This window comes from Erithacus rubecula, assembly GCF_903797595.1.
Source record: "Erithacus rubecula genome assembly, chromosome: 9".
Taxonomy (NCBI): domain Eukaryota; kingdom Metazoa; phylum Chordata; class Aves; order Passeriformes; family Muscicapidae; genus Erithacus; species Erithacus rubecula.
Window position 1 is genome coordinate 20,343,132 of NC_136660.1, and position 16,473 is coordinate 20,359,604.

At 34.6% G+C, this 16,473-nt stretch overlaps 1 protein-coding gene across 2 annotated transcripts in view; it reads left to right on the forward strand.

Annotated features, from left to right (window-relative positions):
• DNTT (DNA nucleotidylexotransferase) overlaps positions 1 to 16,473 on the forward strand; it is a gene marked incomplete at its 5' end in the record, with an annotated part of 141,760 nt that overhangs the window by 82,837 nt on the left and 42,450 nt on the right. For both annotated transcript variants that reach the window (XM_079312924.1, XM_079312923.1), the window contains 2 exons: positions 2,022 to 2,145; positions 3,299 to 3,431. In XM_079312924.1, the coding sequence (XP_079169050.1) occupies positions 2,022 to 2,145; positions 3,299 to 3,431 (257 nt within the window). The remainder of the gene's footprint in view (positions 1 to 2,021; positions 2,146 to 3,298; positions 3,432 to 16,473) is intronic.

Here is a 16,473-nt window from a genome sequence, read left to right on the forward strand (position 1 = left end):
ACAAACTTTTTTTCCCTCAGTTTTATCTGCATTTTTGATCTCCGTAAATACTGTCTGTCTGAGTGAGACAAACAGGACTATTTAATTTTCCCTGGCATCACTCACTTTTACTTCAGCTATCCAAAGACTCTTCCAATCTCTCTGACCTACAATACAGGTATGGAAGGGTTTCAGAGACAGTTGTTGGTGTGATCTCTAGCAATATTCAAAAGGAGGTGAAGATTCACATATATAACAGGATTTAAGAAGAAGACTTGCTTATTAATGCATGATTGCATTGCAGCATGATTGGGGAACAGCTTCAGGGTTTAAGAAAATCTCTTGGAGATTAGAAAAAAACCTATCAGGAGACAAATTATCTCAAATATGCTTTATGCTTTTTTTCATATGCAAAATTGCAACAAAGTTAGGTGGCTCTCTTATTAGCTGAGCATACATCTCAACATTTTGTCTAAATTAATTGTAACCAGTTGTTTCCATCAACTTTTTATGAGATTCTAAGAAGAATCTTATATTAGTGTATTCCTAGATTTTACTGTTTAGCATAGTCCTTGTGCCTGCTGCTTTGTTTGTCCTAGCTTAAAAGTTCACTGCTGGCCCTAGGACCATGGTTATCAAATGACTGAATTAAATTACAGTCAATGTTTTAGATATAGGGACATGAATTGACCACACATACAACTGAAGAAATGCTGGCAGCATCTGTAGCATCTATAAATATCCTAAATAACAATGGATCTTAGTACAGAAAGAAAAAACCCAAACATTTCTGTTTTTTATGGGTGCATATAATAATTTTTATTTACTTCTTTGTCTCAGTGTTAATTAATCTTCTAGAATCATTTAAAACCCAGTAATAGACCCTTTTGAAAATATTTCAGCACTAGCAAAAACATTAAAAGATAGCAATCTAAGTATTTTAAAAAATCATATCCCTTTATAAGCTCCCATGATTCAGACAAAGAGTGGGTAATTTCACCCATGTAGGGCAATTCCTATTTAATATTATCCATTATTTTAATTCTTCTCTTTTTTATCTTAATTATTTCCAAGAAATTAATATCTTCACAAAAACACAAAGCTAGCATGCTTGGAATTCAGAGGTTGTAGATTCAATAGAAAAGAGCAGTTATTATTGTCTAATACAGCTACTCATTTAATTCCATAAAAGCACAAAGAAACAGTGGAGAGCTACAGTATTGACAAACTGAACATAAAGAACAGGCATGGAGGTTTTTGCTCTTGCTTTCATATCAGCGTTCAGCTGAGATATCGATCCATTGAGTGATGCTTACAACCGTGACATTTTTGCTTTACATCCTTTCATGGGTAATAAGTTAGTGAACAACATTGCTTTGTAATAGATGGAATAAAACCACACAAAAATTTCTGGTGGATTGGTAGATTTTTGGGGTGTTTTAGGCTGGGTTTTTTTTATTTGTTTGGGGGATTTTGGTTTTTATTTTAGTTTTTTTGTTTGTTTGGGTTTTTTGGTTGCTTTTCTATTCTAGTTTATTTTTGTTTGTTTTTTTTTTGTTTGTTTGTTTGTTTTTTGGTTTTTTGGTTTTTTGCATTTTTGTTTTGAGAGCTGGAGGTGCATATTGCACAAAGCTGTAATGTCATTCAAATTATAAAGATAGTCTTGTGACAGCTCTTATTCTATCAGTTCAGTGTCAAGGAATTGAGCTACCCGACATTGCTGTTTGCATTTCTATTAAGAACCCTTATTTCAAACCTTAGTTAAAAGTGTACATTTTAGTAAATTACATAAAGGTGCTGGGACTACTGCTGTATTTTTGTTTAGATTTCACATTAATGAGAACTGTCCATGTATAAAACCAGTCCTCTGTTCAATGTAAATGGGCAGAGAAGGGAAGCTGAATTTGTATGTTTGTATCACACTATTTATCTTCAATGACTCTACCCATTGCTGTCCTTGTGAAGCCTTGCTGTTATCTACTTATTATTAATTTACTGCTCTTTTAGAAAACAACACTGAAGTGTTTTTCTACTGACCCTAGCAATTTACTTCAGTCTTTGGAGTGGGGGTAAAGACATCTGAGAAATGGTACAGAATGGGTTTGAGGACTGTGGAAGAGGTAAAAGCTGACAAGAGCCTGAAGCTGTCAAAAATGCAGAAAGCAGGTAAGGTGAAAATGTCATAAAAACTTGTGTCTCAGTGCTCTAAGAACTGGATAATGGAATCACAGGGGAAGGCAAAGCTCATTTATACATTTGTTCTCTTGCTGCAGTCTTGTGAATATTGAACAATTATGTGAAAATGTTTGGACCAGTTGAGCTCCTAATTAAAAGTTGTGTCATTCAAAACATAGGAATATGGATATTTTTAAATTGCTTACACAGATACCAAATGAAATCTCTTACACACAAAACTATTAATGGCTCATTACTGCACAGGTTGTGAAAAAATTACAAAATTGGGAAAGACCAGAACTACTTTTCAGAGGAGATCTGTGTCCCTCAAGGCAGCCCTACTTGACTGATAAATATAGACTTATAATAAAGTACTTATAATTTTTTTCTGTAATATTAATCTTAATCTGTAATCTTAGCAAGTTTTAGCTTTAAAGTGTTAAACATGATCCCATTGATAATGTTACTTCCCCACAGATCTTGTGTTTATGCTGTTTCCCTAAATAAATGAACTCATTTAAACAAAGAAATCAGTTGCATTAAGGAAAACATATTCTGTAATATGACATTAAAATAATGTAACTTTATTTTTGCATTAAATTGGTATGCTCTGTATCACCTCAGAATCCCTTAAATTCATGTGTTTTACATCACCTCAGAATCCCTTGGATCAACTTTCTTATGTTCAGACTCCTTTGTCCCTTTTTCTTTTACGTGTCATTCAAATGTGAAGCAAGCTGCCATACTGGGTTCTTCTGACACAAACCCTGTGATTAGAAATAAGATAGCTGGGATATTTCACAGATTTCTGACCTCTGTACTTGTGTAGAACTCCATTGTTTTTGGAAGACTGCCTTTTGAAACAGTAAATCCAAAAACGCCATTGATGGGAGCTGGTAGGCAAGTCAGAGTAATTTATAAATATTCAGGTCCTAAGAAATTATTGTGACTGCTGTGTTGACAAATTACATGACAAATTATAATGACAAAAACATGTATCAACTCTAAGGACAAAGATGAGGGATGAAAGAGGCTGTCTGTGATGCCTTGTACCCACACCACCTGTGATTTGAACCTTGAATAGTGCTGTGTAGATTTTAGTATTTCGGTGGAGTGATCAGCACTTTTTCCCTTTAATTTCCAGGATTTCTCTACTATGAAGACCTTGTTAGCTGTGTGTCTAAGGCAGAAGCAGATGCAGTAAGCTTGATTGTCAAGAATGCTGTGTGTTCATTTCTACCAGATGCTTTAGTTACCATAACTGGTGGTTTCAGGAGGTGAGTGAAAAAAATGAGGTCACTTGGCTGTTTTGTGCACGTGCATAAAAAAAGACTGTGTTTGTGTCTTGGAAAAATAAAAGAAGATTCATGGGAAAGTATTAGTTAGTTTTCAACATTTTTTGTGGGTTTGTTTGGCTTTTTTTTCAATCAGGAAAGCAATCCTATGACAGTCCCAGGTTCTTGTGTTTTGTTGATGCAGATGATTGTAACGGTTTTGAAAACAAAACCAGTGAGACACTCCAAGTCAGAAATACAATTTAGTATGAAGAAAAGGGAAAAATAAAATACATGCAATACTACAAAAGAAAAACCACTGACAGAGTCAGCATACAACCTGACACGCCACTAGTTAGTGTGGTGGTAGCAGTCCAGTTAAATGGTGGCTGCCATCCTCCTGGAGCAACAGATGTGGTACAGTTGAAGCAGTGCTCCTGTAGAAGGGTGCAGTTGTTCTCCAAAGGTCCAGTGATGATGTGGAAAGGTCCAGTTTTCCTCTGGAATCCAGTGGAAAGAGGCTGCCTTGATGTTCCAAGTCTCATTTTTTATCTAGGTAGAAAAGGCTTGGCTCCTCCCCATGGCTGGAGCATCTCCCAATGGGATGATGTAATTTTATCAGTCATGCAGTGGGGTTCAATGGCCCGTTTACAGCCAATATCTTCCTAGAGGAAGGATGGGTTGTGGGAAAGATAAAGATGACTGCCCCACCTGGTTTTTAACAGATGGCCCATTAGCAGAGAATATCTCCTACAGAGATAAGGATCACTTCCCCTCCTCGTTTCAGCAGATGGTGATAGAATACAGACTTATGGTCACATCCTGTATTGCAACCTAAGACAATGATTAATTTTACTGAATCTGATTCCCCAAGGTTGAGACTCTTGTAAGGCCATGCTTGAAGGAAAGATACAATAGGCTTAAGGCAAATTGGTTTGGGTTTTTTTGGGGGAGGATGGTTTAAGGAGATCTCAGTCACATGAGTTTGAAATGTGCTGAGGCAGAGTTTGTGGTGTTAGAAGTATACTTGGAGTAAACAGTTACTAAAATGACTATAAAGAACTGAATAAATGAAATACATACTAGCATCTCTAGATAGGATGATCTCAGAATTCCTTTTCTGGTTGATTTTTGTGACAAATAATTTTGGTCTTGCTCTGCAAAACCAAACCCAAAGCTGTTGTTCAGAACAATTCATGCTTTCAGCACTCACTTCAGAGCTTTCTTACAGCCACATAACACGGTATTGAGACTGGGAATAGTCTTCAGGAGTTCTGCTTTCCTTGCTCTATTCTCATCCCCCATTATGTCCTTCTTGTTCTAAGTTATGCTCTTAGGCAAAAAAAAAAAGAAAAAAAAAAGGTCAGCATCAATAGCCATTGCTGCTGATTTGGAAACACATGGAAATACAGAAATAGAACAATTGTACTTCTAAAATAAATGACATCCACATGATGTGGGATGTATTTCATTGTTCAGGGAAGGTGTCAGGTGACTGCAGAGAAGGAAGAATCAAAGATGCTGATGGTGCAATATAAATCACACCATGGAAAATGTTATTAGAAAGCCTGAATTTGCCATGGAAAGTCTATTTGAATTGACACAGTATTATTTTCAGTGCTCAGCCTTTCTTATTTTGAGATTTAAGTTAATAAGGGAAATTCTGAGGTGGGGAACAGCACATTATAAGCTACAAAAGCCATTGAGGGTGAAGGTTCCCTTCCTACATAAACAGAGGCCCTGGGATGGGGAGAAGAAATCCCTTACTCTAATTAGCAACATCCCTGATTAATAATGCACTTGTTTCAGCTATATCCAAAACAGGAGTGCAGTTCAGGCTAATGTGCGCTATCATTTTTAAATGAGTTAAACTGTGGACCTGACAACATTTTTTTTTTTTTTTCTGTGGATATTAAAAGAGTGATTTAATTTCATGAAGAGAGTTAAGAAGATTTCTATAGTAATGGCATTATCTCATTTTGTGTATATCACTGCATGTTACAGAAAATTTTATTCCTGTTAGCAGTGTGTTAATGCCACTAATAGTAATATTAGCATTGTTGTAGGGTCATTAGTAATGACAAGGAGAAAAAAAAAATCTTCACAGTAAGTTTCATGGCAGTGAAACTGAAGGGGTTTTCCCCTTTTTTGTGTAGTTCCATATTAGTATCTGGTTTCAGAGCAATTGCAAGAAAAGATTGCCACACACTGGAGCATTATTGTGATATTCTGTAAAATCCTGGGCTTTAGATAATTTGATTCAGCTGCTGATACTTGGGGTTTTCTTTAGATGATGTGATCTAAATTGAGGATTTCATAAGGTCAAAAATTCTTGGAGGAAGCACTATATCCTATATGTAGTCTATGGTTTCAGTCTCTTTACTGGTTATTCATATCTCAGTACATAGGCCCACAGCCTCCAAATTTTGCTGGAGAAGTTCAGAAAAGGATCCAGAATAAGAATTGCATACAGTAATAGGAATATTATATATATATATATATATATATATATATATTTATATATATATATGTCAGAACTGAATATTTAGAATGGTTTTCTGTGTGCTCTGTCCATATGATTCACAAATTATTTGCAAATTAGGATTCAGTTTTATGGTGTTGCATGTAACACAGTTGTGGTTAGCTCTGAAGCAGCAGAATTGTATCTCTGTGCTTTGAGGACATGGTTACTATATCATCACTAGGCACTTAGTTTTTGGAAAATTATTTAGAGATCCTCTTAGTATTATGATTTAATTTCTCATTTTTTTCAAACTCTTACTTAGATACACTTTTGTTGGCTTCTCCTACCATGGCCTTTAGAGCAAGTGAAGTAGATTAAGGAGAGGCTTTGTTTTAGGTAGTTTTTCATATTGGAGTTCTTAAGAAATTGTTCAAGTGTCTTGGGCATTGCATCATGAAGTAGTGTATCTTGTATTTTTTTTTTAATCTTTGTAGGAGGTTAATTTTTCCATGCTGCATCAGTCTTCAGGGAAGATTTTTCCCAGTCTCTCTTATTATTAATTCTGTTCTAACCTGAGTGTAGATTACTATCTCCTTGTTTGAATTTTGTATTATCTTTTAGAAATGCGGATTTGATGCTCTGTAAAATTTGTAGATAAGAAATGTTAATAGAAAAGCAATGAAGAGAGCAAAGGACAGGGTGACTGTTTGTCAGGCACCACTGCCATACTTTTGTGTGTTCAATGCAAAAAATTCTTTCCTGTGTGCAGTGACATTTCTTACAAGGCAAAGGAATGCATAAAGTAATGACACGGGACAAGATTCTGGTCCTTCCTGTTCTGTACCAAGAAAATAATTTAAAGATATCTCTTCTTTCAATCTTGGAGATAAGATGAAATAGCTGAGACAAAGAAACACTCCAAGAGATTATTTTGCAGGTTCATGAAGTGATAAATAACCAAGGTTATTGTGGCACCTTCGATTCAGAAATAAGACTTCTATATGGTATGTGGAATCACATTTATCTAACTGTGTTGGCACATGCTCATAAAGGAGGGACTGTGAGATTTTTGTCTGAGGAATATTATGCTTGCCAAACTTTAGAATATATGCTAGACTTTGATTTATTTAATTGAGCTCGTCATGTGGCTTCTGGCTGAACTTCTTGATATATTATAGAACTTCTGATCCTGATAAAAATATCTATTTGACCTTCTGATATTCCTAATAAGAGTATTCTTTTGGAGGCTATAAATGTTCTGCAATGAGGTTAGAATACCTGGCATAACACCAAATTTTTTTTAGGCTCTCAGAGTAAAGGTATTTGAAGTCCTATTATACAAATTATTTTCTTTCCCCTCATATCTAGCATTAAAATAGTGCTGGACTTATGGCTAGACTAATAGAATTAGTTTTTTTGCAATTTTGCAAAAGATTCTTGCACTAAGTTTTTAGGCAAACTCCTAAGCAGAGATTGTTTATTCTACTTACATCTTCTTGTTACAGTGTACCTTTACACTGTTCTTAGGTACAGTTATTTCTATGCTTTTTTTGTTGTTGTTGGTTTTTTTTTTTTTTTTGTTTTTTGGTTTTATTTTTACTCCAAAACACAGTCTTTGGTAAGGGAAGATATAAACTGTATCCAGGTATTTAAGTCCAAATTGTATTTTCTGCTCACTTTTTTTTCTACCACTGTTAAAAGAAATACATTTTTTATATGCTGGTATTTAATTTTTTTTTCCAGAGGGAAATCTGCTATAAAGGAGCTGTGAGGCAAGCTGCTCACTGAACATTGAAGCTGATATGGTAGTTTGTACACACTCAAATTTAAGCAGATCCTGGAATAATCTAGCAATTATTCCAGCAAGAGCCTGGAGAGACTGCTTGGCTATCATTCATGAGCACAGCCTTTCCTCTGATAAACTGCAGATAAACTGTAGCCTGGTTTGGATGAGAGTCTTAACCTGGAGATGTTCTAATCTGATCTGCCTGGTTGCAGAGCTTAGTAAAACAGCTTTGCCTTTCCAAACTCCCTAAGATTAGAAATATTTAAACTTGAGGTATTGATAGGCTGCAAGTAAAAATATTCTCTGGCTGGAGTTAGAAGCCCTGCAACTGTGAAAGGACAGGGATCATCACAAGTTTCTGCTCTTAATTTTCTGTAATCCATTAAAAATTAAGTTGGGAAAGGAGAAAATCAAATTAATGGCTATCCAAGTCAATTTAAAGGATAATCTATTGGAGTAATTCAGATACTTCCTTTTGTCATTAGAGCTTTGATTATTTTTCCAGTCATTTCATCTATTATTAGCCACAATGAATCATGAAGTAGAAACTGATGAATAAGGTATTTGAGAGTTATAGACAAAAAAGAACTTTGCAAGAATGCATGAACTTAATAAAATTGAGTACTCATCAAAGCATATACTTTAAAAGTCTTTCAAAAACTTGTTGATTTAAAGTTTTTTACATGCCCAACATTACTTGACCCTTTCCTACTTTCACAGACGTTCTACCTCATTTGAATGATGCTGTTTAGCCATGTACCTGTCTTATCTCTAAAACTAGTTCAAGTGGAATGGAGGTGGCTGATTTCTGCAAAGACAGAAGTTTTACACTCTGTGTGTAGAGGTAGAAAACTCCCTGGCTTGGTCTTACAGTTTCTATGATCACCCTATACCTTCTGGAATACTTTTATAAGAGCTCTTTCATTGTTAATAGTTTTCTGTTTCCTATCAAGTCTGATGGTGGCTGCTAGGATGTAAGCCAGAGCAATACAAATTATGTTATAAAGCAAGATATGAAATGTCTGAAGATTGTATTATTTTGGGACTGTTAAAATATCTTATTTCAAATTTTCATTTGAAACTGATGAAAGTTTTTAAAGTTACTGCATTGATGGATGCATTGTGCTATTAAAAATTTGCCATTGTATATAAGGAATATTGGAATGGCATTTTCAAACTGCAGAGGCAAACTTGTGGTGACAAAGCAGCATACTGCAGGTACACTTCTATAAGTAAGACAGGGCATTGTCTTAAAAATAGATTATTTCTTTCCACATCTTCATGTCATGTTTATTTGATATCCAAATGAATTGAATGTTAAATGAAAAACAAAGTGAGCAATTACTAGAGTAGAAGACACTTTATATCTGAAGGAAGAACAGAATGACAGCTAATAATGGTTTTTGAACAATTTTTGTGCTTTTGTTTTTTTTTTCCCTGATTTGCCCTGTAAGGTCACTTTCAATCATTTTTGCTATGTAAGGGTTAGCCATTTGGCACTTCTAGGTTTCTAAATTACATGGAAATATTTTTAGAATGCTTGCCACTGCATAAAACCAAAATGTTAATGGCTTCACTAAGTCAAATTAAATTTTAATGGCCATGGTTTAATTTTTCTTTCAGCCCATTCACATTCTTTAAGCAGCATTAAATGTGATTCAGTTGTCTTCTAATATCACAGCTGACCTGAATAGCCTTTTCAATTAGACTTTTAGATGAAGCAGATCTGATACATTCTAAATAAATAAATATATTTTTTATTGGTTAAATGCTGATATTCACAGCTCATTTAATCCATTTATAGAGAAGCAATGTCAAAAGAAGAACCTTTTTTTTGTGCAATGGCAATGATAATGTGCAGAGATGAGACAAAAAAATTCACATCTTTGTTTTGTCAGTGAATGGAAATTAAGGAAGAGGAACTCAAAAAGATCTATTTAAGTCTTAAGAAAAATGCGTGACTGAGAAGTGATGAAAATTATTTGACAAGAATTCACACATTAAAAGCATTTTATGAAATGGTGTGAAGAATAGTCAGTTAACAATGCACATTCAAATTTATTCTGAGATCTTACAAATAATCTAATGCCTAAACAGTAGATGTTTTTTAAATTGCTTCATTCTGTACTAAAGTAAATTGTTTTAATTTAATCTTTTCATGGATTTAGTGTTTACAACATAGTATGCCTTTTACTTACACAAAAAGTAGAAATTGTTAGAAATCTACCATAGTTTGTTCAAAAGTATGTTTGATGTTTCCATAATTCTGTTTGATGTTTGTTCTCACTTTTGGATGACAGTGTCTCAATACTTGCACTGTGTAACAGAGACGACTCACTGTGATAAAACTTTCCCTGTGTATGAGGGCAGGCATGGGGAAAGCAAAACCTTCTGGGTTTACTGTTCAGCATGGGATACAGCAAAAGCCATCTGGGTATCTGATGTGTAGGAAGCTGGGCTGGCTGAATTGGGCTGTGGATATTTCATTTCCTGTGGTTTTGCTTATTGAAATGCAAGAGAATGGTGTTGTCATTAGCTAGAGTGGGTTTCAGCACTGAGTTCAGTTTTGCCATTTTGGTAGCTGGTGTGAGTGTCAGATTATAACTAGCAGCTAACTTGCTTTCTCCTGATGTGAAGTCCCAGCTCTGAAACAAACAGCAATCCCTCCTGACGGCGGGCTCATTAGACCCACCTAAGTGGAAAGGAGCAGTGGCAGCTGTCAGTAGGAATTACAGCAGCTCCACACTGCAGTGGCTTCTGCCCTGCCATTCCTTAAGATAATATACCATTAGAATTCCAAAAATGTAAAAATGGATTTTGCACTATTGACACAAGTTTTGCTAAAGGGAATGTTTTGAAAAGTTATAAAAAGGGTATGATGCAATTATTTATAGTCCCACTGTATCAATTAAATGTACTTAATAATGCATATTCTACTGACCATTCCCATTTTAAAAGGTTAGCAATAAAAATTGTTGTGGTTTTTATTATGCTATGTAACAGAAGAATATTAATTCATAATTTTAGAAAAATTAGCATATGCAGCGGTGGTTACTATCTGTATTATGGAAATTAAACATGTAAATTACTAAATTCTGGTATGACATAACTTAAAAACACTCCTCTGGTGTTTTGGAAGGAGAAATGCTTTGCCCTTCCTTGAACACAATTCTTCCAATATACAAGTACATAATTTTCAGTGAGCATAGAAGATATATTAAATAAATTCAGAAAAGGTTTTTTGTACCTGACACAGGCACTGGTGCTGAGACAATCTGAATAAGACACCATGTCATTCAAAAAAGAAATTCACACAAAGTCTGGTGGCCTCAGGTATTATTATAACATGTAGTCTGAGGCTGAGGCAGGTTGCATAATACAGAGCATGTACTAAAATTGATTTATCAGTATAATTTAATAAGCTGGAAAACCTGCTTTCTGCATAAGGGTTGAACTGTTGCTCTTCGAATGTTCTGGTAGTTTGGGAATAGATCAGTATGATATGTCATGGGGGAATAAAAGCTCTTATGATTAAAAAGGAAGCTGTACAAATAATTGGTACCTAGCATTAACATGTCCAGAGATGTATTCACAGACTGAAAGAGTTTTATTTTCAAACTCTGTAGAAAGGACAAGCAATTCTTTATGCTAAATACTCGTACAAGATCAATGGTGGTAACCATAGGACTGTTCTGTAGCAGAGTCATGTTATATGTGCTGCAATGAATTTGAAGTGCATACAACAGGGCTCAAGCAGTTTGCCAGACTTGTTTTTTGTTGTGCTACTGATATTGGGCATATTGCATAGGAAATATGGTAAAGGAAGCATATGAATAAGTAATTTCCAGTAATTTATTGATTTTATTATATGCTGCATTATGCATAAGAGTCTAAATTCTGTGAAGATTTGATTAATTCTTTTTGTGATTTTATCTTAGTTGCTTTTCAGTGATGTTTGGTTTGTTGGTTGGTTTTGTTTTTTTCTTCTTAATTCTAGGGGATAGGAGAATTTGTGTATTGCTCTTTGGGAAGAGGTATTGCAGACTAAAACATATCTGTGGTGTTACAGAACAGCTCTCTATCCAGAAACTAAACTAGTGAATGAAGTGAATCATACATTTATATTTAGGATTACTTGAAATATATCTACCAAAATATTTATGAGTTTTTTTGTTTTCTGTGAAAATTTTCAATTCTCAGTGAAGAGCTGTGCAGAAATGTAATTCTTTTTCTGGTAGGTGCTATAAATCAAACGCCTTTTTTTCTTTAGCAAAATGAATTTTCTAGTCAGAATTTCTCTTTCATGATTAGACTCAGCCATAGAAATTTCATACTGATGTATTGTCATTTCAAGACAAGGGTATATGCATCTGGAAGAGGTAGTCAGAGGCACAGAAACCTCTGTGAAGCATCACAATGCCTTTGCAAAATCACTGAAATATTTTGTTTGAGGTTTTAGACAACAAATTGAATTGACAACTTGTATTAAAACATTTCTGTCTCATTTATTTTCACTGCTCACCTAAATCCTTTTGTTTTTTCTCATTTTCTTGACCAGCTCTACTAAATCTGCACTGTGAATAATAAATGGAGTGATTAGAGAGAGAATAAACAATCAACTATAATTATCACTCAGAATTTGTAGCAAAACCAAAGCTTTTAAGTTGTTAGTGAGGGTTTTATAAAAAATGTTTGTATTTTTTTCTTTCACATGGATATTATGGAAGCATCATATTTTTGAAGTACTGCTCTGACGAGTCACAATAATTGGAGAGTCTCATGTAGATATTTGACATGAATTCAGCTAATACCATGCACTGGTTTCTGAAATGCTCAGCCAGTGAATTTAAATGGATCAATTTTAATACTTAGGCCAAGAAGTATGTTCAAGTATAATATTTAAAATATACTACTTGAAAAGCGTTTTCAATGTATGGATGAGTGTTAAGCTTACAAATTGTCTCACAAATGAATAGCTGTAAAGTAAAATATATTTATGATAGTACATAAAACTGGTAAGTAAAAAATCTTCCAAAAGTTATAGAGCATTAGGTACAAGGAGGACTATTAAGATAGAGGAATATACTCACCAAAAGATGAAGTAGTAAGATTAAAAAAAGAAAGAGGAGATTGTAGGTAAAATAGTAAGATAAAAGAAAAACATAAAGCACAAGAGGTCAAATCAAAGCATACATGGCTTTGATGAGATGGAGATGCCTAGTTTGATAGTTCTTTTCCTTACATGTTATCTATAAAATAGTTTCATTGGGGTTCACCTACTAAGAAGAGGATGCCTTACAAAATCAAGGTTACTCAAGGTGGGAATGGAATGAGGAGAGACAGAACAATTGTCTTTGTAACACTAAGAGACAGAAGAAAGTGACATTCTTTCTAAAGGAAAATCAAATCAGAACTCTGCATAAGGGGTAATTGAATCAAAACTCTGGCAGCAGTCTTAGACTAAGTTCCCAGCAGTAAAGTCAATAGTATGGTAGCATTAATAGGCTAAAAATAGGGTTTGGCTATGATTAAGAGGCTTAATTAATGTGCTAAGACAGACAGAATAATGCTAATAATGCTTAGCCAGCTTTTTGTTAGCCATATCTAGGTGCACCAGGAAACAAGTGTCTATTTCTTGTTTTGTTTCAGACAATGGTACTTAAGCATCTCCTATCTATGAAATGCAGTCTCTATACCTAAGTGATTCAGGACAGAAGTAGAAATAATTTAATACATTTTGTCTTGTGTGCAGTCTTTCTTGGATTTGTGCTTTCTTTGAGAAGTTTCTCAGTATTTTTTAGTGTATTTTCTACTATTAATATGCTTTACTTATAAGTCTCTCAGGGCATCTCTGTTGGAGATGAAGTTATTCTGAAAATGTTGCATTCTCTTAGTGAACAGTTACTGTGACAAACAGTATGTCCTGTGGTTCACCATGTGCAAAAGAGGTTTAGCAGGCTCACATGCCAGGTGGTTCAGAGACAGGATGAAATGCCTGACGTTAAGAGATCAAAAATCAGTTTTTATTAAATTTAATCAGTTTTAACATTACATATTGTACTTTGATATTTTTCCATGGCTTTATTCCCGGGAACATGGCTTGAAAGCAGGTCATTTATAGCAGAGTTTACTTATTGCTGATAGACTCTTTAGCAGGAGTCAAAGTTTATTGTAGACTGGTTAGTTGCTGTAAACATGGTTGACAGCACAAGTTAGGAATGATCTTTTCCTGTCAGATAATCATGAGAAAAGCTGCAAACATCGGTGACCTTGCAACTAGGGGATAAATTTTGCAGATCCCTGTGAGCAAGAGTAGCCACAACATTTTAATTAAGTGTGATGTGATCTTTCTAGTGGTGTGGTGACATTATAACAAGGAAGTAGCTGCTGGTGAAATTTCTTTTTTTTTTTTTTTTTTTTTTGTTACAATATGAGTCAGACAGGATATATTGTACTTGTCAGATAACAAAGAAGAGACTAGAAAGGTTTACAATAGATCGTGTGTGAAAGGCATGAATGAAAAGATATAGTCAGAAATAGTCCTTTCAGTTGCTTTCAGTTAGTTTGGAAGTGTGGAATATATTATGGGTTTTTGCTGTATTGTAGGAGAGGTGGATGGAAATGTTTCAGGCAATCTTTTTGCAGAATGGAAAATCAGCATTAAATAGCAGCAAAACCTGATATGATAGACTTGGTTATAATAACTTGCTGTGATAGCTGTGCTTTCATACCACTAGGGGCTATCTTGGAGAACAAAACACCCAAATCCATTAAAGCTTTGTGGATTGCTTCTTCTCATATATGTGCTTATAAACTCATGCTAGTTCATAAAATAATTTGTACCTTGTAAAGTAATTTTAACCTTGCATACTTTATCTTGTGCTATTGATCTAGGATGGCAGAATATTTTCCTTTTATCTTGGCATATCTTACACTCAGACACAGGTCTAATGGATAAACACAAGGAACATACCTGATTATTTGGTCCTGTTGCAATGGTTAATGTGTCCAGTTGCACCTAATTTGTTTACCTTAGTGATAATATCATTGGATATGATATCCAATGAAGATGTTACATATTGGATAAAATATCCTTATTTAAATGCTGTTTATGAAATGTCTTGTTGTTATAGTATGCATTTGTATCATTACAATAAATGCTGCTATGTCCACACTTAGCTAATGTAAATTCTACCCTCACCATTCTTATCTTATAAATGAAATGTGAACAACCCATCTGTCTGTTCTCACTGAAAGGTCGGTGGGAGCTTGGACATTGATTTGAGTTGAGTCATGACAAAATAGGGGGTCACTTTCAACTGATTGTTTGAAAAATTGAACTGGCAAGAAATGGTGAACCAGGGAATGCATCTACACATTTCATTTGAATATTAAAGTATGTATCTATATTGAAGAGACTCTTTATATCTCATTACCTGAGGTCACAAAACAGTGCAGATTGAAAAAAGTCAGGATTGTTTTCAGAAAGAAGTCAGAAAAAGAATAAAAGAAATATGACATGACTTGTTCTTTGAAAGGGTCTCTGAAAATATATGGCTAGAGCTTTATAATATCTGGATCTGAAAATACATGGCTAGAGTTTTATAATATCTGCATCAGGATGAAGGGCACAGAGAGAACTGAAAGAAGCTACATTCTCAAACAGAGTGTTTCCTTGCCATGGTTTGGGAATTAAGGAAGTTGGTTAGTAACAGTCAGAGAAGTTTTCATCCTAGAATTAAATTGACCAAGTCAACTTCATGAGCTCCTTAGGCTGATGGAGAACCACATCTTGAAGCAGAGCAAGGAAATTTTGTGAAGGAGGAGAAAAAGATTTCACAATGGAGGGATTTACTCAAGTTAGAAGTGAGATTTAATGACAGGCTTTTCCACACTATAAAAGGCTTTTCTGGTATGCCTATACTTGTAGGATATATTGGCAGCCTTTCTCTGTGGAAATGCAGTGTTCCTTTGATAGCATAGTTTAAATTATTTTCTCAAAGGGAATAACCTATTTTGGCCCAAAGGGTGTAACTATTTCAGCTTCAGGAAACTGCTGGTAAACAGTGAACAGTGAACATTCACACCACACAGCTATCTTGTCAAATCACTGATGTAAACCAAGTAGGCAAGTTTTGAATTTGAGTTTCTTCCTCTGTAAAAGTCTAGTTTATCCCATAGATAAGTGTATCCCATAGATTAGGGGTAAAATCCTCTTCCCTTAGACAAAATTAGTAGGTTACACAATCCAAATTAGCTATTGGAAGGGAACAATCTCGTTTTCTCTGCATTATATATCTGTAAATTTCCCTAACTACCTTACTTGCTGTAGGGGTAACTACTACAGCAAGTGCAGCTATTGAAAATCTGTATGCCATCTCAATCCCGGAAAAAATTCACAATTCACTCTAAAAATTTGAGTGAGTGAGCAATTTTCTTAAATCTAATCAGATTGTATATGTGCTTGAAGTTTAAACTGTGCGTATTTTTTTCATAAGTACTTGAGTAAAACTTGGTAGGAAGACTATTCTCAAACTTGCCATGTTGCAGCTTTCTGCTGGCAGCTACACAAATGTATATGTATCCCCTTTGATGGAACAGATTGATAAAATACCTTAAAGTAATCACAACTAAAGTATAATGATGCATATTTCCCCAAAATACCAGAATTCAAAATTTGTCTTCTCATGTTTTTGTCTCTAACCCAAATGCTTGAACAATTACTTACACTCCTTGGCCATTATACTATCAGTTTAAGCAGAAGTGTTAATCCTATTTCATGTTAGAATATCTGA